Here is a 21,872-nt window from a genome sequence, read left to right as displayed (position 1 = left end):
TTTCTTCCTTAATCATCTCTTCCTATGTTTTTTTTTAAATTATTCATTTTCAAACTAAAGATACTTAACATGTTTTCATCGATGTTTTACTTTGATTCTCGTTTTTGAGCTATGTTATAACAGCAAGCTACTCAATTTTCCAAGGCAAGAATTTATATGATTTTCTTCCAAAGGATAACCATATACAATTTATATTGCCTTATAAAGAAGCCAATAACAAAGCCAGTTTTTAATGCTAAAATACAATTCCAGAGAAAAAAAATTGGAGAAAAAAAATCATTTAGACTTAAATAGACAGTAGAAAGTTAAACCAAAATCACTAGGATAATGAATGATATTCATCAATAAAGCTAACTCTACATGTCAATTCTAAAGGAATAAAGCTAACGTGAAAGAAGCGCAAATAAATCAAATCAGATTAGGCTAGTAAATGATGAGGTCAACAAGTATGGAAACTTTGCTGGCTCTCGTTGCTCAGCAAGCTCATGAATGTCCCTTACGATGTCAAACACGGCCTCTGGTTGTGCCAGTTTAAGTGCATTCTCTGACATTGTTTTCCTCTCATCTGATTTTGTGGTGAACCATTCGGCCACAATTCTTGCTGTTTCCTTTGGACTACGAGTGAAGACACCAGCTCCATTGTTTACCACATAAGGCACGTTACCCTTCTCCTGTAGTTACCACCATTCCAGCTAAGAATCAATACTTTATATAGAAATATAAAAGAAGAGACTGAATGGCAATGAGGAGAACAATTAACAAGTTAATCACTCACTTGTCCGGGGATGTAGTCATTGAGGATTATGGGAAGCCCTCTGATCAATGATTCCGCAATTGTACCTGGTCCAGCCTGAAAATTCAATAGAACCAATGAGCCTATATGCTAAACATATGAAGGAGGGCTTAAAGAGCAAATTGCTATATCTTACTTTTGTTATGATGCAGTCACAGGCTCCCATCCATTTGGCCATCTGGGTCTCAAATCCTCTAACCTGCATAAACCAAGAAACAAAGTTTCATTGGGTGGCATTATTCCATTATTCTCATATGCAGCACTATTCACTTAGTCATATATATATATATATCACAGGTTTAAGGAAAGTGAAGCAACATACCTTTACTGGAATCTTCCATTCAAGAGATTCAAGGGTAGATACTAAGCTCTTGTTACGACCACATATGATGATTAACTGCCCAATTGGTTTCTCAGCTTCTTTATCGAAAAGTGCTTCTCCAAGAGCCTTTGCAGTTTTCTTCACAGGACCCATTCCTTCACCACCCCCCATCAGCAAAACTGCTTGCAAGTTGGGATCCAACCCAAGTTCTTCTCTCAATTGTTCCTATTAGTAAAAGACAAAGTCAATTCCAACAACGAAAGCAAAACCGCACACCCTATAACTTTAATATGCATACCTTCACAAAACTAACATTTTAACATACTAACACTAGTCGATAAAAAAAAATATATATATATATATACACACACACATACCTTGACAAGAACTGCCCTGGCAAAAGAAGGCCTAATGGGCAAGCCGAAAACTCGGATTTGAGATTCCTCAAGGCCATCTTGTGAGGCTTTCGTGGCCACTTCTTGTGAAGGGCAGTAACATCTATTCACCCAAGGATGAAACCTGGAAACAGATTAAAAGTAAGACTTAGAGCATGTAAACATTGATTAATTAATAGACTTCACTTCAAAGCAAGAAAAAGAAAAAAAAAAAAGCTGCAGTGAAATTTTACCAAGTAGGGTGGCATGTGCTAAGGTCAGTGATCACTGTGACAAAAATCACTTTCTTCTGCAAACCTTGCCACTTTAAAACCCACAATGGAATATGCTGCATCAAGGGATGGACACTGATGATGATATCTGGCTTGTACTCCATCAACCCCGCCTCCACCTCCCTGAAAAATGACAGAGTGCAGAACCAATTAGAAAAACACAACTTAATTTCGTAAAACATAAAAAAAAAATAAAAATTATGGCTGCAGATATGAATAGTTATTACTATCTTGCGGGGCATAGGGGAACAATCATTATTGAAATAATTAACAAATGAATAATGATTAAATGCCAAGTTGTCCATAAAGACATCTTCCCTTTTCATCATAAAGTTATATTATCAAAATTTGTTGGCAAAACAAAACTAATTATCAAATTAAGTTAATCATAACAAGAGAAGTAGTATCGGAAAAGGATTGCTACCTGGCATAGTAGGCAGCAATGGCAGCCAAATACACAGAGTGAATCCATCTAGGAGAAGTACTGTGAAACGCAACATTCCATAACTGTACATGCTTAACCATGAACTTATACTGCCCCTCCATGTCATTCAATGGCCACCCAGTGTATTCCTTCCAAACATCTTTAACAAAAATCTGAAAATTGAAACAGAAATGTTATTATTTGTACAGATCAGTGATAGATACAAAAAAAATGATATTATATAAATTGCTGTATGAATTGTTATATGAATCACATCACACATCTCAAATTAAAAAGGTTCCACCGAAATATAAATGAAACAAGCACTTGTTATTATTGGCAAGAAGATCTTTTTTTTTTAGGAAAAAAAAAAAAGAAGCAAGCTGTGCAAGTAAGTCCAAGAAAAGAAAAAGAAAAAATGAAACGTAGCGACAAAGTCCGCATGACCATGAAGCAAGAGATGACAAAAACACAAAAATACCTCAGACCAGAAAACTCTTGTAGGAAACAAATGAACAGAGTTTTCAAAAAAACAAGAAGCTTATTATGTAGCATAATTTGTTATTGGAAGAAGGCAACAACAACATGAGCAGAGGGAAGGAGCGATAAGGTTACCCTGTATTCGTCACCGAATTGAATTTGAAAGGCGTCACGAATGGCTTCAGCGGAAGCTCTGTGACCGCCACCAGTATCACTCATGAGAATCAACACGTTTTTTGTCCTCTCCGCGCCAATCTCCATGAGTTCCATGCCTCCATCGCTGTCATCATCGTGGGCCTCACTGCCACGTTTTTTGTGGCTGTTGTTCCCATTATAGTAACCTCCGAATACCTTCTCCGCTATGGACCTTCTCGGCGACGGCGACGGCGACGAAACGGAAACCTCCATGTCTAAAAAAAAAACAGGGTTTCACCTAACGGTAAAACCTCGTTCCCGCCACTGAAACGGTATTTCACCGGCGGAGAGAGAGAGAGAGAGAAAGGGAATGATTGGTTGATGCAAATTTAGCGAAATACGAGGGAGATGGAGAGAGGCTTGCAACGTTGGATACTTGTTATAATGGCGGCAGGTGTGGGAATTATGCCATGGAATTTTTTGAGGGCCATGTTACATCGGTGCGTTATGGCCGTTGGATTTTCTTCTTGTGATGGAATGTTCCCATTCGAAGATTCGAATATTGTTGCTCTTGCTCTTCCAAACAGGAAACTTTATTGTTCAATAGAATCAGTTATTACACTTACACCACACTCTGTGGGGAGATATTATTAGGTAAGTAGTATTTAGAGCATATTTTTCACTAATATTTACCACTATATCTTATGATTAAGTGCTATTTATTCGTTCTCATTAATTATAAAATTTAAATATGTGTTATTTAGATATTGATTGAATCATAATTCATAAACAAGTAATGGTTTTGTATTATCTAATGATTTTTTTTCTTTCTATTTTGAAGGTATAACTATAAGGAAGAGAGGGAAAAAAATACATAAGTTTTTTTTGATATACTTTTTTTTTATAAATGTTTATTGAAGAGAAGAATAAGATGCATTAATATTTACAATAGCTAAAATTAACTTTATTTTTAGTTCTTATAATATTTTAGAAAAAAGTGAAAAATATTATTTAAAATGTTATAAGACAAAAAAATATAATTTACAATGATTAAAAAATTAAAAAATTGTAAGAATTGATTGGTTGTTGAAAACACTTCCTTGGACTGTTTTGCCCTCCATATCATAATGCATCGCCACCATCGCTTATAAGCAAGGAGCTCATACCCATTTGCTTATACGGAAACTGAACTGTGAATTTCACTTCAATATAAAATTTGTGATTTCAAAACTGAACCATATCCTAAATACTATAATTGAATCTTTATCTATCTAGTTTATAAAGAGAGTATAAGGAATCAGACACAAGTAGCTCCCCGTTTTAAAAATATAATTTATTTGAATTTATTTTATGATATAAGTAATTATATAAATATGCCATAGAGTTATGAAAATAATTTATAATACATTCATAAATTAAATTGTTTATTTCAATAAATTTCATAAAAAAATATTATAAAAATAACTTATAATTTATATCAAAATAATTTAATCATATTTTATTTTCAATTATAAAACTAATTTATATAAAAATACCCACACAACAAATATATATATATATATATATATATATATATATATATATATATATATATATTCCATAAAACTTAATTAAATTATCTAGCGAAATACATTTTATAAGATAGTATTCCTTTTCTACTCATGAGACACTAGACTTTATAGTAGCAATAACTAATTATTAAATAGAGATGGAGAATATCCCATGGATTATGTTGAGGTTGGGTTGCAAATGTTAAAGTTGTCATTTGTTAAATTAAAATGCCCAAAATGCACTCATTTGAGCTGGAGAGGAGAATGTATTCCAGGCTTGTCACCAAGTGGGTTCCTTTGACTTCAAGTTGAGAGTGACTTGACCATTGGTGGACTTAAACAACATAGAGAAAAATAAATTAAAAAAAAGGATTCTGGCCTCGAGAGAAAAAGACAATACCACATAACTAAAAGAACTGTCATGCAAATAATTAAGTTCACGAGATTTTAAGAAATGAGCTCTGATATAAATTTGAAAAACAACAACTAAATTTATTATTATAATATATAAATATAATAAATTATAAATTATTAAAATTTGTATTCTTATTTTTTTCAATTAATCTTTATAATATTTTGTTTTTGTTTTAAAGATATATTGGTACTTTATATGAGTTAAATCATGTAATAATTTTAATTTTTTATACCACAATTTATATATTTAGTTTATATTTTTATTACTATTTTTTTATCACATCACTTAACATATTTTTTTTATAAAAGAAAAAATCATTGTTCCTTATGTAGTTAATCAGTACGATGTATCGTGATGGGAACAACATGGATTCGCCGCTTGAATTGAGTGATTGCCTTTCCAATGTTAATTCTTTGGGCTTTTGCTGGCGAAGTGAACGTGTGGGCCTTCCAGGCTGTAATTGTTTTGTAGAAGCAAGCAAGTCCACTACATTGAGTAATGACAAATTTCAGCCCCTTCCTCTCTCACTTTTTCCTGCATCTCCTCTTTTTTATTAGATACATCAAAGACTTAGTAAAAAAAAAATTACCCAATGGAATGTTTTTTTTTTTTCAAACTTCTCAACAGAATAATTTTATTGTTGTTTAATTTTGACACACAACAAAATCAATCATGATTTCATTTTATATTTGCATATAAAAAATATAATCACATTTTCGTTGTAACAAAAGGATTTTTAAGAATACAAATTAGAAATACGTTTTTACATATAAAATATACAACAAAAATATGTTTCTATTAAAGATTATTTTTATAAAAAAATATTTATAGTCCCATGTGGTTATAGCCAATAGCAATATTAGTAGTGCTAAGACTAGTACCCTAAATTGCACCCTTATTTTAGAGTTAGATGGAATGAAACAATGAAAGCAATAAAAAAGAAGGAAAAAAAATAGTATAACACTCTATCTCTCTCAGTCAATTTTTTGACTTTGGGTCACGAAATTATGCCAAGCCAAATCGTTCGTCGTTACGCTTTCTTTAAACTTCTTTATCTAAAAAGGTGTGTAATTTCACTTATGCCTTCCTTATCAATAATATTGTCTTTTTTATTCTTTTTCATTATATCAAAGCCACTAGTTTAGTAGTCTGTAACCCTTTATCCTTTTTGACTTTACAAAATTAAAGTCATAAATTCATGTTTATTTTGTTTAGAATTTTTATCATCTTTTTAAGTAATATTGTAATACTTGCAAACAAATATTTCATATATATATATATATATATATATATCAATGAGATGGTATAATAAAAAATCGAATCCAACAATGTTTTTATTAGAAACCCAAAAATAAAAATCAATGATTGTGAAACTAAACCATATTTAAATCTTATAATTATTATGATTACATCATCACTCAATTATTCAAAAGTATCAAGTGTAAACATGTAATCCTATATGCACTATGTGAAACAAAAAAGTTTCAGAAGATATTTGGTGCATTACTGGTGATTGACAAAATCTATGAATAAGGCAAAGATTGTGTGAATTTACAAGATCTTTATCCAAGCTATCCTAATTTTCTTGCAACAAAATGTCATATATTTCATTTTGTTACATTCCTCAAAACTATCATCAACATCAAGTTGTAACATTCATATGATCTTCTTGGAACTATTGTCATTATTTATTATTATGATCTTGCAAGAGTAAACTTGCATACACTAGACATGTTGTAGTTCTTCAAAACTAGTTATTTGCTCCAAACAATTTGCATGATAAACATGACCACATACTAAAACCACCACAACCGAAAATTCACAACTAAACATTGAACTCCCCAAAAAATTAATTTGTTAACTTAGTAGTTTTTCACAAATCTCACAAACCATCTCTGCTTTATTTGGTGATACTGCATCCATCCCTAAGGAGCTTGATCGAATTCTCTCTGGCCTAGGAAACACTTTCTCTCTATACTCTGAAAAAAAAATTAAAGCTCATAAGAAAAACTTGAATAATCAATTTGCCAAGGTGAAAATAAAATAGTGACAAAAAAGGTTCTAAAAAATATAATATAAAGTATACCCTAAAATTAAATGCTACTAAAATACACACAAAGCATTATAATACAAAACGTGTTTATCCCACATTGATTTTTTTTCCTAGTAATATTCTTCACTAGAACATGAAGAATGTAAATTAACCTTAACATTGCTAAGGAAAATTTAAGTTAACTTGTGCATCACCAAAAAAAAATCATTAAATACACACTTGCATGTTGTCTAAACAATAAGTTGGTTAAGAAGCCAACTTGAAAGGAAGTATGTCATCATAAGAAGAAATACCCTTACCACGAGAAGATGATGCATTCGCTTGATTGGTAGAGTCATGTCGAGAATATCGATTGCCATAATAATGTCGTGATCGTTTCAAAAATATTGAACGAATGAGACTTTGATGATGATTTGCCATACTTGGATGGGTATTTGGTAGCTTCATAGATCTATCTGTTATATCCAATTTAGGTTACAAATGAAGTACACCATGATCATCTGAATGTGAAAGCTTTTGAAAAAAAAGGATAAAGAAATAAGACAAATAATATAAGTCAATCTTATCAAAAGGAGGATTAGTAATAAACTCTCTAACACATTAATATATTGGAGGGAGATATAATGTCTTTTAAAATAAGTTTCTAAAGATGATGACAAGATGGAAAAACATCTAAAGGGGAAAAAATGAAAAACTATAATGTAAACTAGTTAACCAAGTATTTTCTAGCACATTTTGTCTAGCAGAATCAAAATTGCAAGGTATCAAAACTTTGCTCATCAAATTCAGACCTTGCAAGACTAAACTCCTTTTCCCACTCAAAATTGGAACTAAGATGAAAAAAGATTATATGAGTCAATTGTTTTCCTTGATTATCTTTTGTTAAAAGACAACAAAATAAATAAGAGATAGTAATAATGACAATCTCAATTAAAAAATATGTTTCTAGACACACCACATTTGCTCACATGTTCGTTGATGGAACTTTTCAGTAATCCCAATAAAAAATGAAAAAAATAATAGAATTTTGATTTGTCTACTTCAACTTCTCAATACATTAAATTACAAAATTATGCCAACAAACAATAGAAAAAAAAGAAAAAAAAATACCTATACAAGAAGAACACGAACAAGGGATGTTAACCCCTTTGAGTTTGGGTGAGTGAAAAATTGTTTGTTATTTTTTTCACAGCAATTAATCTTGTAAAAATAGTAAAACAAGGATTCTAAATGAAGTAGATGGTTTAAAAGACTTAACAATTATGGAAGGATTTAAAGTTTGTAAATGCATGTGTGGTTCTATGACGATAAGGCAAAGTAAAAGAGTTTTGTGCGATGAAAAAATGAATGGTTAAAACTATATTTTTATAATATGAGTATGTGTGTGGTCTAGTTTTTAACTTTATTTCTTGTAAGAGGAATGAATGAATAAAGAGATAAACATGGATGAAGCTACATTAGCTCTAAGAGAGACCTTGAGTCATGACTACCAACTTTTTTTTTTTAACAAAATGTCATTTATTTTATATTCAAAATTATTGGTTTATGAAATAACAACCTTTTATTACATTTATATGAGTTGTAGAGCTGTTTGTGGATATTTTCAGGTTATGTTGATAGTTGAGTCTAATATGAAATACTCGCAAACTCGTTTGGATATGTGAAATTTGTGTGTGAGTGTATGCAAATTTTTAAAGTTTGACTTACTTTTTTATTTAACTAACACATCATATGATTTTGCCTTACATGTGACCTTATGTATTAAATGATTAACAAAATTCAAAATTTATAAAATGAATATTTTTTTTCCTAGTCAGAGATCATAAATATTCTCAAATTTACATAAAATCGATTATAAATTATTCCATTAAATAAATTATTTTTACTCGTATGAATGTAAAGAATCTTATACCACTACATCAATTATATATCATAACAAAATAATTATGCATGTCCCCCTCCCCATCCTCACTTATAGTGGTATAAATGCAACATGTAGTATTTTTTTTTTTTTTTGTTGAACTTTTTGAAGCTAAATGCAGCATGTAGTTAGAAAATGAAGTTCATGCAGCGTGAAAATCACTAGACCTGTGTATGAAGAATTTTCAAAATGCCTTAGAATTTGAAATGCAAGTAATTCAAATGAAAGCAATTAAGTTTTATTCAATTACAAATAACTTGTTTGAATTATTATTGGTTTTGAGTGATTTTGAATCTATTTTCACATAAATTCATAATAATAATTAATTACAATCTATTTTTAAATAAGATTTATCTCTCTCATCACTTTTGCTCTCTACAACCATCACATTCAAACCCTGAGCATTACAGCAGTAGCAACGTTGCACCACTGTATCTTGAGAAACTCCATCGAGGACAGTAAAACACCATCAAAAGGTTCCTCCTCCATGGTGATTTCTAGTTAGTGATGATGTTTAATCTCAGGAAGATGATAAAGCGAAGTTTACGGGTAATCTTCTCTCTTTGTCAGTGGCTTGGTTCAACTCTCTGTCGGCGATTCAAACCCCATGGAGGAGAGCCCAACAATTGATGGCAGGTCTCGACTCTAACAAGGAAGGTTCACCGGAGAAAAGTAAGTGACAAATGAACGATGGAGAATGAGATGCATTTCTCTTCCGTTGACAAATCAAGAATTTTACAAATTCCACCTATTTCAATGGATTTTCAAATATCTGATTTTGATAATGGATGAAATGCTGAATTTTTTTCAAATTCTGTGTTTGAGTACCCAAATAGGGTATTTGATTCAGAAGCAATTAAAATCTCTTCTAAAATTACATTACAAAATTCAAATGTCATATCCAAACGCAGGGCAAAGCAAATTGAGATGGGCCGACAGAATAGAAAAGTTCTGGGTATGTACTCATGATCAAGTCCAAGCTTATAGTAATAGGCTTTAAGCCCAACCTTACTGGAAAAAAATGCTTATATATTTTTGGCAGGTAAAAAAGAATTTCTTATATAGCCCAACAAAAAATGGAAGGTATTAATTAATTAAAAAATGCTCAATAGAAAAACGAAGGTTGGTCATTGGCTATGGGAAATTGCTATATAGTTCCTAAATTCACTCCCCTTCACTCTTTGGGCCCATATTTTCCCTTCCCTATTTTGATTTTTTCATAAAATTCTTATTTTATCCCTCTCCCTTCCCTCACACCCCTCCCCCCTCAGTCTCACCTTAATATCTTCTTCAAGCATCTTCTCACTTTCTCTTCTACAAGCATTGCTCTTCCTCGTCCTCCATTATCTTTTTTATGTGAGCTTTTGCACCTCCATTACTTATATTTTGACAGCATTCTGTTTGTTATTTTTTTTTCATGTGTTGCCGATTTGACGGAAACTACTTTTCGTTATATCAATATACACAAAAGTCGTGGAAGAGTTTCATTTTTTTTTTTTCATATCCTGATTCATAATAAAAGGGAAGAAAATATAGTCATACCAGGTTAATAATTAATAATAATAATAATAATCAAAATTAAAGCACAAAAATGAGCTAACATGTGGTAATTTACAATCAAAGAAGTAACAAACAGACGGGTAACGAAGGAGGCAATAGCCTTACAGCATTGGAGTGCTGTGAAGGTGTTGGAGTGGGGTCAAAATGAAAAATCCAAAGGTACAAAAGAGAATATCCAATCCAACTATGTATCTACTACCTACCATCATCGCATATTGAAGGAAATTTCGCTGTGCCATGCGTTTGTGAATGTGACGCTGTACAACAAATCATCATTCAAGCTCTTCGGTCTCAACAGTGTGGATTTTATACAAAGGACACAGAGCGTCAGCATGCAAGAATTTTATTTTAATGGTCAACTTCTAGAACCAGTTAATATAATCAAACTATACTATATAATTCATTGCGTTTATCTTAAAATAAGGAGACGTGGAAAAGGTGAAATTCTTTCCCTATGTAAACTTTGACACGTTTAAAATTAATACAAATACGCAATGTTTTTATTTTTTTGGTTCTACGCAATGTTTTAATTGAAGATTGTTTCCATTTCTCACACGAACATTTTTTTTCAGAGATTACATGTATCTTAATTCACTAGTTAAGAGATAAATCTTACTTGTGATATATGATTATTATTGGTATAAAAAAATTGTAAATAAAAAAATTAAATACAAATTATCTTTCTAAATAAAATATAAACTCAGTGAGATTTTAAACTCCTTTGTCAATTTTTTTATTAGAAATAAAGTTATGTAAAAGTAAAACAAGCGTACACGAAAATCTTTCTTTATTAACTATTATTTTGTTGCCAAACTTTGACTGCAACTACAAATAAAATATGTGAGTATTTTTTTTATTACTTCAATATGTGAGTATTATTCTTGAATAGTCTTTGATTAGTTACACATTGTTATTTAATTCTGTTTGCACAATAATATATCTTTTGTGTGGGATAATTTTATTGGAGTAAATAATATTCATTATTGGAGTTAACTTTTTTTCAATATATATATATATATATATATATATATATATATATATATATATATATATATATATATATATATATATATATCCAAAACTTGAGAATAGGATGGATACCATCTTCACCAACATGCTTAATGATTTTTTTATCAATAAATATTGATTATTAATTTTTATTAGTATGAGAGATCAAATTGGTAATCTTTCCTCTCTTTTATTATTTCTTATTCTTCAAACTAACCTTATATCTTCTAAATCTAATCGCTCATTAATTAATTAGACATAGGAAAGGAATGAGTAAACGTGTCTTGCTTATACTTGACCTAAGGAAAAATAAAAAAAGGTTAGATTAGATTTACTGGTTTTATTGAATTTGTATAAACATGAATAAGTCAAGTGGTTTAACAATTTCACATATGATACAACTATATTAAAAAATTAAAAACATTTAATATAATCTCTGTCATAGCTTACCACTTTTAATAGGTTTATTTTTTTAATTACAATTTTTTCATTGACAAAACTTAAAGTCAATACCTTATTTAAATAAATTGAACCCAATTTTACTTAGACCCATGACTTTTCATAAAATATTTCTAACGTAGACCCATGACTTTTCATAATCTCTGCCGTGAAATGAATCATTCTTCTGAGAGAGTGGACAAGGGTTATATTCCCATAAAAACTCAACGTCCTTCAAGTTCACTCCATTCGATCACCTCACAACTTACAAGGGGGAATGAACCATGTCCACACACACACACACAGTCTTTAAAATCGTCATTGCCCACTCAATTTGCAACATACAGACAAGCAATAACCCTTTCGCAGCTTGGAAAAGAAAATAGTAATTACTACTGTTAATCTTTGTAATAGTTATTTAAATTTTTATATTTATACAATTTAAAAGAAGCAGTTTTCTGACGCAAACTGTGTGGTTGATTATCTGAAAACTAGATCTCATCCCAAAACTTCGTTCTATGCCTAAGCAACGCAAAGTGCCACCATCTATTTATTATTTTCATTACAATATATTATAATCATATGTTCTGTGTTCATCCTACACAAATAAAAAAAATCCCCAACTCCAACTAAAGATATGATTCACTTACATCGTTTACTTTATCTTGACTAAAAATATATTAATCTATTTCCATTTACAAGATATAGTTAATATTTTTATTTGTTTTTTTATATAAATATTTATTTTATCTCCTGGTATATTAATAATTTTTTTATTAAAATACTCTGAACTATTTGTTTCTCTCTTAATAAATTAGTAAAGATGAATAGATTTTCAATAAAATTAAGAATAAAGTCAAAAAACATTATTAATTTAATACCAATAATTTAGTTTATTGAATTTTTAATAAATATAAATTAATCAACTGTATTTTATAATCAGAGATCGAGGGAACAACAATAATGATCTTATATGAAACCTGTTACAACAATACGAGGTGCTTTTCGTATCCCAAATCCACGGGACACGGTTTTTTATTTTCTAAGATTATATTAAGATATCATAAAACTTGCGTGAAAGATATTTCTTTGTTTATGAATAAATTAATACACACAAGATTTTTTAAATGGTTTTGGCTCTAGGCACTGGGGAGATATTTTAATTTGATTTGGCCATAAGTTGGTGCTGTCAATTCGAATTCACACCTTTGGTAAGTAAGATGGAATATCTATTGTTTCGAATAGAAGTATTTTAAGATATTAGCATATCATTAACGAAGCTGTCAAATATCAACCGGGATAAAGTGGTATGACATATTCTTAACTACTATTATTATGTGGTGGAAGTGTAATTAATCTTATTAACTTTGTCGTGCAAATGCAACCCCGTGGGTACCCTTTCCTCTTTCTTTTAAATGGAAATGTTGTTTACGGAAAATGACAATCATATCACAATTATATGTATAATAGTGGAAGAAAGAAGTGTCATACACTTGAGAAATGAGAAAGATATCAGAGGTTACCGTCTTACAGATAATTTATAGCAGTCACAAAGAAATGAAAGAATATATGTGAGATATCTTTCACTGTTGATATGATATATAGAATAATTAATGGTCAATTGTTACAATTTAAATTTAAGTTACAGGTAATTTAGAGTTTATTACTTTACCATATTTTATATATGTCTTGTATAATCACAATTATATGTGAATAAAAATCTTAATTATTTCATTTTTCAATAGGATAAAGAATTGTGGGGTTTAAATGATAAAAAATGAAAAGTAAGTGTGAGTATCTTTTTATTACATGTATAGGTATTATGACATTTCTTTAATAAATTTTTAGGCAAGTCCTGTAAAAAAAAAAAACTAGGGAAGTAATGTTGTTTTATCTCAAAATTAAAAGATAACACAGGAATTAAACACAAACCGTCCAAATAAAATTGTTTTGGTTAGGTTAAATTATAATTTTGATTTTCTGTAGTAATTTTAAATGTGTGATTTTAATTTTTCTATTTTTAAGTGAAGATATTTAGTTATTTTATTTTTTAAAATAAATAATTTTTGTGGCATATTAGTGTTTAGTTACATGATCCTTTATTCATAAATAATGTAATAAATCAGTTATACACTTATTTTATTTAGTTAAATACATTACCATTATTTTCTATGTATAATTAGTCTAAGGTTATTATATTTTTTCAAAATATTAAAATTTATAAATTAAAAAATATTTAATATATAAATATTTTAATTTTATTTTATATGTTTTTATGTTAAATAGTTTACATATTTTTATTTTTGTTTTATCAAATTTTAATTAAATTTCATAAATTGATATGTAAATTACTTACAAGAATTTTTATATAAATTTATTTTAATAAAAAAATATTTGTACTCTAATTATTTACATAAAATTATTCATAAACAAGGCAATAAAATACTTGTTTTGTTTAATTAACTTTGTTAACATTATTTTCTATGTATCATTAGTAAGAAGTTGTTAATTTTTTTTCCAAATGATCAAAATTTATAAATTAAAAAATATTTAATATATAAATATTTTTAATTTTATGTAAATAATTAGAGTAAGGATAATATGAATATTAAAATTAATTTTTTATAAAAATCATATAAATAAATTAAGTATTAATTTATGAAATTTAATTAAAAATTGGTTTAAAAAATATGTAAAGTATTCAAAATATAAACATATAAAATGATATAAAATAAAATTAAAATATATATATATATATATATATATTAAATATTTATAAATTTTGATAATTTTTAAAAAATTAATAACTCTTAACTAATTATACGTGAAAAATAATGTTAATGTAAATAAGCAAAGCATGTTAGTGGTTTATTATTTTATTTATGAATAAAATGATAATGAGTTTAATTCTTATTGAAATATTTTTATTTTTCATTTTATTTAATATTTTTTCATATAAATATCATATCAACAATCTACATATCAAAGTTAACATTTGATTTTAGATGAGTAAAATTATTTATTTTGAAAAACAAGAAGATTAAACGTCTTAATTTATAAATAAGAGGATCGAGATTAATTTTAAAATGATAAGAAATCAAAATTATAATTTAACCTTTTAACTATTGTTATTGATTAAACTATTGATATATATAAACATGTAACAACTGTGCAAGAAATTAAATGCATTAGAGTTATTGAAACTGAATTTTGTACATCAGAAGCAATCAAGATTACAATGTTCCACCCTTTTATGCTCCAGTTCATTCAAGAAGATTCTATGAGTCTAAAGTGACTAGTGTGTGGTAAAACATTTTAGAAGAAGCAAAAGATATAGGTGAAGTTTTATTTATCCAAGAGTTAATATATAATTTGATTTTCAAAATAATAATTTGTATTTTTTTATTTTAAAAGTATATTATTTTTTATTATGTCATAAATGTGAAGTATCTTTCGGCTTCATAGATTCTTAATTTTTGCTAAAAAATTTGATCAATCTTTTTAGTAACTTTTTTCCAATCATGTTTTCCTTGTTAATAAGATTTGAAATACATAATTTATTTAAGAGATATAAACTCAATTCATTTCACTTGAACCAACCTAACGTTGACTAAAAGTGTATATCTCCACTTTACATCAGTCATTGAAACTATAATTTGTTGACAAATTTACATCTTCAAACCATTTTATTCCTTGAAGAAATAATTTATGCAAACAAAATTATAAAATAAAAAAAACAATATAAATTGCTATTTTTTAGGATTTTATTATATATTAAATCTTTCATTTTATGTATATTTTTTTAGAGAAAAAATCAACTTTAAGAAAGCTTTATATTTTAATTTTATTATGAAAATGGTTAAAGTAAGAAAAAAAATATAATAAAAGAAAATAAGGAAATAGACTTTAAAAAAACAATGTGTTTTGATTTTTTTTTATTTCATCTGTTAGAGATTACAATGTTCTATAATCCACCGAAATAAAAATAAATTTCATTCATAATGTATAACAATCAATGATTTAAGAAAAATTTACATATAAAAAATAAATATAAATTATTTTATTAAATAAATTATTATCTCACACATGATTGCATCACCTTAGGACTTAATTATGTTTTGATTCTATGTATTAAAGAAATGCTGAAAGTAAGAGAAATAAAATAAAATAGAACATTCTATTTTATTGTATTCTATTGACATGTTAAGCATTGTCTTTTCTCTAGCACCTCTAGGGTCAACATGACCTTTTGCAGCCAACAAGAAATGGGATTTTCATCGACCATGAATAGGAAAGGGTTGCTAAAAGGTAAATGTAGCTCTTTAAGTTCAAACACCATCATCTCCATATATAGTTACTTTTTCATTTTCTTTGTTATTTCTAGTTGCTTATTTATTTTATCACTTAAATTTTTTTTGTCATGTCAAAATATTTGGTAGGCTTTCCCACTACAATATTTGACTTCAAGCACTATTAACCGACACCAAATTCCCTTAAAGCGGCTCATCATATTAGATATCAAAATAATAATAATAATAATAAACACAATCACAATTAAAGTACAACTTAGCTAAAATCGTTAAGGATTCGATTCTCTATCATGCTTCAGAAAAAAATTGTTCGAAGAGAAAAAACTGATTTATGTGATTCCTATATTTTAAGAGTTGATTTCGTGATTTTTAATTATAAGAATATATTGATTTCAACAAAACAAAAAATCAATATAAACTAAATATAATGTTAATTTATTATACATTTTACTGAATTAACTTATTATATTAAACAATGCAAACATAAGTTTTCTTAAATTATATATATATATATATATATATATATATATATATATATATATATATATATATATATATATATAAACTACAGTTAATGTACAGTTAAGAAAATAGCATAAGTAAATGTTAATGAAATTTTATTGCATATGAATTTATATTATAAAATTGAACATGAAGTTTATTATAACAAACTAAAAATTAACAACTTGTTTCAGTAAGTTTATCAAATAAGAAAGCTGTAAATTATTTTTTATAAGTCTCATTAAGTTCCATTAAAATTATTTTGAATACTTTCGTATGTTTATGAACTTTAGAACGAAGTTTATTAAAAAAAATTATTAATATAAAATAATTAAAAGGTTCTTAATTAAATTAATTGTCCATGCATACAGAGTTAGTTTGATTGTGAAGACATACTACGTAGGACAGACTCACTGCACCATAAAAATGTGACATGAATGTAGGAGTATGGTCGAATTTAACTTCTTTATTGTTTCTTTTTCAATTTGTCCTTAAAAATCATACAATTTTAAATTGAATCATAAAATTAAATATTAATAAAATTAAACATGTTAAGTGAATAACAGCAGAATAGCTGAAAAAAGGAGAGAGAAGTCAATTTGGGAGCTCATAACACTAGTTATGTACAATTGTCGGTGAGATCTAAGTAACGCTTCCACGCGGGACATTGCAAGCCTAATTGCACGGAATTGTTTATTACAACTTACATAAAACAATGGGTAACGTTTTTCTCACTATACTTTTTTTTTTATAAGATTCTAATGACTATGTATTAACCAATATAGTAAAAGGGAATGAGTCTGCGGGTTTGATTTTGTATAAGATGCTGAATCAACATTTAAATATTCATTATAAAAGATGTTCAGATTTAATGTTTGATTGTGTTTAAAAAACAACACATGTGAAAAAAAAATTATATTATCATCAAATTTACTCACAAGATATCATATATAAGTAATAAATAACTTAGATTCTTTAAGTATATGTTAGGAATTTATTTTTTGATTAAGAGAATAGAGTAATACATATGGAAAGTTGAGTTTCTTCTTAATTAATATTCTACATTTTATTGTTAGATGTCAATGTAAAAATATTATATAGTAAGTATATAATTATTTTTCTCTTCTTATAATAATTGTTAATATTTTATTTTGAACTTTTCTTTCAAATATATTATTTAGTTAGTTTTACGCATTCTTTATTCATAAAAGATACTGTATTTATTTGTGTGTGAAAAAATCCTTTTGTTTGAAGTTACATGGTTGGGAAAGTAATTAAAGATTAATTAATAATGCTCCGACCCGAGTCCTTGGAAGTAGATTCGCACAACAGCACATGCGAACGATGCTGTTTGTAAACAATAACAAGTCTTGATCCGATCCCAATCCCATGGAAACCTCCTCCAACCAAACCTTAAAAAGGAACCAATAATCCTTTTTCCACAAATGATGATTTTGGATCTACCTTTACCAATTACAAATGCTGCCAACCATAGCTAACAAACATATGGGGGCTTCGATAGCAACCTGTGCTTTGGTCCCTCCACCACCCATGACAGCGCACTATATATTAGCTTCACTTACTCAACAGTTTGTGTTTTTTATGTAAGGTGGGTTTATATATTAAGTTGTTAATATTGCTGAAACTTGAAGCATTTTTTATTTATTTGATTGAATAATAATTAGTTATGTATGATTTGGAGTATATCACACTACAAAGTGCCAACTAACAGCGAATAAAGGGAATACAAGTTTAATGAACATTATTTACGTATATATGGTTAAGCTGTCTTTGCATGCTTATGATTTGTGAACAAATTAAAACCGGTGAATGTCTGCAAATGATATATACCAGTGAAATGTTTATCAGTGGAGGTTTGGCTCATGGATTCACGATCGCTATCATTTAACCGTTCCACCTATGTGTCGAGTTGATAGATGTATCTATAAGATACAAATATCTGAATTTGGATAAGATTTTAATTATTTTTTCTATTACGGATACTTTTTTTTTTTTACAAGTACAGATACTTTTTAATTTGTTGGGTGATATGTGTTATTGAGTTTTCTTCTATGAATAGAAAATATTATTAAAATTGAATTATAATTAAGGATTATGCATTCAGATCAGAACTATCGATTCCTAAATGTCGAAACCTTGAGGTTTTTTTATGAGTGGGAAAACATGTGGAAGCCTTCAGATTGAGAGCTCCCGGTTGTTTTGTCCTGTTCTACAGAAGAAAAAAAAACTTGTTTCCATTATTCAAATAATCAAATGTATTGAGGTTTTTTTTTTTTTGCTGAATAATCAAATGTATAAGGTCCTCTTACTTAAACTGTAATTGTTTTTTTATTAATTAGTTCATTAATTGTATAAAGCAGCATTAAATATATTATTATTTTTAATTAAACCAGAGAGAGAGATGATTGTAACGAAGTTTTAATTATCTTATAAATTAATTTGATTATATTTCATTAATTATTTTGAGATGCCTTAGCGGCGTTTTACATGATCAAAAAATCAAATCAAAGTTTATTTTTTTTACGGACTAAAGTTATTGTATTTTATATTATGAAGAATTAAATGGACATCAATTATTTGTTATAAAAGTGAAAAACAACACCATTTTTATCTTTGGAACACAAAAGTTAGAGAGTTTAATGAAGAATAGTATGGGTTCAACCATTAAAAACTAATGAATAAACAGTTATGCATTTTTATCATTTAGAAAACTAAAGTGAAAATAAGAATAGTAGAGTTGATTTTGAATAAAGCAAATGGGAAATTAATAGAGTGAAGCTCAAATAAATTTGAAGTAAACATGGCGGCTTCTACCATGAACCATGAAATAAGTTGTTGACAGATGCACCATTGAACAGTGATATTTGTTAATAATTAAAAAATAAAATGTTTTTAATGATCACATTTTTCTCTCTCTTAAGGTGTCATTGTCGACAAGAGTGGTGTTGTGTGCAGCATGAGCAAGAAAGTCGACCACCATGAGAAACCAGTCGAGGCGGTGGGTGGGTGCAGATGAAGGAGACAGAGATGGTGCAACGCCGACGGCAATGACGGAGGAACAACGCTCAAGGGGGATTTAGGGTTAGGCTTAATAAGGACTAATTAAGTTAATCATGACTAATTAATTAACAATAATCAAACATTAAAATTTCAATTATAATTAAATTATCAACTAAAATTCTTGACCGTTCATTATCTAATTAATATGTCCAATAATATATTTTACTGTTCAATGGTTCATCCATGAATCAGTTGTTACAATCGTTTATAGTAGAAATTGCTAGTAATTAAACATCTGTTGAAAATTTAAATTTAAAATCCTTTATTTATAGAATTTTGTTTAAATGCTTTAATAATGCAAAATAAATTTAGACTCATTCAATAATAAACTATAATGTGTATATTGAATTTTATAATAATTATTTTTAAAAGTCATCTCAGATTATTTTTTATTGGTTGATTTACATTGGCCATCGTGAGAAGAAAAAGAAAATATTTGCACTAACATTTTACTTTTTAAATATAAGAAAATGTCATCATATGCGAATCTATTTAAGGGTCAATATCAGTTGTGGCATGTAATTAAGTTGTTGGCTCGTATTTGGGTGAGAATATAAATGGTAGGCCATATCGTAAATGCATGATTTGGTTCATTCAAACGGAATGACAGCGAAGTATCATCAATCAGAGTTTTATAGTTTTGTAATTAGTAAGGGGGGAAGATTATTCATCAAAGTTTGAATTAATTTGCTTTCCAAAGTAAGAAATTAGGAAAAAAGTGGTGGGAGGGCGAAAAGTTGATTCGGGCACTGGATGCGTTTGAAATACGCTCCTTAAGATAGGTACCAGCTCATCATCAGAAACTCGAAGCCTAACAAAAATAAACTTCAAAGAAAGAAAAGGAACTTGTTTTATATTCTTATTTATCCTCTTTAAAAGCAAGGTGTGTTTATACGTGAAAAAAGAAAAAGTAAAAGATGTTGTTGCCCTATGAAGAATATATACGTGTGTAATACTAATCGAGGAATAAGATATCTGCTTATTATAAATTTTTTATATCATATTTGATTCTTATATATAAAAAATAATATTTGTGTAATAATAATGAAAAAAAAATACATGCACTAGCGCTACTTGTAAGACTATTTAATTATATTTAGTGGAGTTTAAATACATAATAAAATAATGAATGACTAATAAACATTTATTAAATTTTAAATGGAAAACATTATGTGAAATATTTAAAGAATTTAGTGGTTATGCATTCTCAATGTAAAAGCTTTTATATTGTCAAATAAAAAAAAAATAGAACAATAATATCTGTCTCTCCAAAACTTTTTATTTTTTGTAACACACCCTACAGTGTAATAATGTAACTTATGTTAACCAGAATTTATCACATGTCGTGCACATAATGGTTAATGATTTTTTTTTTGTTTTTGACAAAACGCTTCATCTTCTTCATTGCACACTATCTCTGATACTAAGCATGCTCACTAAACACAACCTTAGAACCTAACAACAACAACATCCTCTGTCCAATGATAACAACATAAACAATGCAACCCCTTTTCAATAATGACTTCATGAACAACAATGCCACTACCTTCAACAACAACAATATTAATCATCAAATTCATACCAACATTGTGATAGTCGAAGAAGGAGTTGAGGATGTACTTCACCATGGACTACTCTAATATTACTCATGAGATTCATATCAAGATTGCACAAATGAAGATCTCATATTCAACTCTTTTACCAAACCTATTTTAAAAATTAAGCATATTAACTAAAAATTGTGTCAAAAAATTGACCTATTCATTTCAAAAGGAAGGAAAAAAATCAAATATTTTCAACAATAACACCTAAAAAAACAGAAAAATTTAAACTTTCTCTTTTGACCACTTCTCCTACAGTGGATGGTTGGAGGCATATTATTGTTATCGTCGAATCTAGTGGTTAATGGCATCATCTTGAAACCATAGTCCTTAACAGCCTCTTTGCTGGTCCTTTTTACAAATCATGTATTTTCTTAAAGATGTGGTTGTTTTGAATGAGAGAAATCATATACAAGAGAAAAAAATATATTTTGTTTCGTGGGATTCAAATTTTTTATATTTTATTTTAATTAAAAAATTTATCTTTATATTCATTCTCTAAACCAAACAGGAGTGTCCTTATGATATAAGAAAGAGATATCACGAGTAAGTTGCAATGCTAGCGGCGACGCCAGTGACCTGAAACATGCAACAGTCATTAAACCAACCATGG

The 21,872-nt window shown here is 28.2% G+C and overlaps 1 protein-coding gene across 1 annotated transcript; it reads right to left on the bottom strand.

Annotated features, from left to right (window-relative positions):
* Window positions 1–298: 298 nt before the first annotated feature.
* Window positions 299–3,302, bottom strand: LOC114392744 (monogalactosyldiacylglycerol synthase 2, chloroplastic-like). Its single transcript, XM_028353971.1, has 8 exons — window positions 2,822–3,302; window positions 2,207–2,379; window positions 1,744–1,905; window positions 1,493–1,634; window positions 1,116–1,340; window positions 930–992; window positions 776–850; window positions 299–671 (listed from the first exon to the last, which is right to left on the bottom strand). Exons 1-8 carry the CDS (start codon window positions 3,092–3,094, stop codon window positions 414–416), a joined length of 1,371 nt encoding a protein of 456 aa, XP_028209772.1. The 5' UTR covers window positions 3,095–3,302; the 3' UTR covers window positions 299–413.
* Window positions 3,303–21,872: the final 18,570 nt, after the last annotated feature.

The sequence above is a fragment of the Glycine soja genome, chromosome 17 (genome assembly GCF_004193775.1).
Source record: "Glycine soja cultivar W05 chromosome 17, ASM419377v2, whole genome shotgun sequence".
Lineage (NCBI taxonomy): Eukaryota > Viridiplantae > Streptophyta > Magnoliopsida > Fabales > Fabaceae > Glycine > Glycine soja.
Note: the sequence above shows the minus strand (reverse complement) of the source record. Positions and strands in the feature narration are given on the sequence as shown.

Coding starts and splice junctions, on each gene's coding strand:
- LOC114392744 (XM_028353971.1), bottom strand. CDS start 3,094: ATGGAGGTTTCCGTTTCGTCGCCGTCGCCGTCGCCGAGAAGGTCCATA. Junction 1,906..2,206: donor ATTGCTGCCTACTATGCCAG/GTAGCAATCCTT, acceptor GTCATTTTTCAG/GGAGGTGGAGGCGGGGTTGA. Junction 672..775: donor ATGACTACATCCCCGGACAA/GTGAGTGATTAA, acceptor TGGTAACTACAG/GAGAAGGGTAACGTGCCTTA.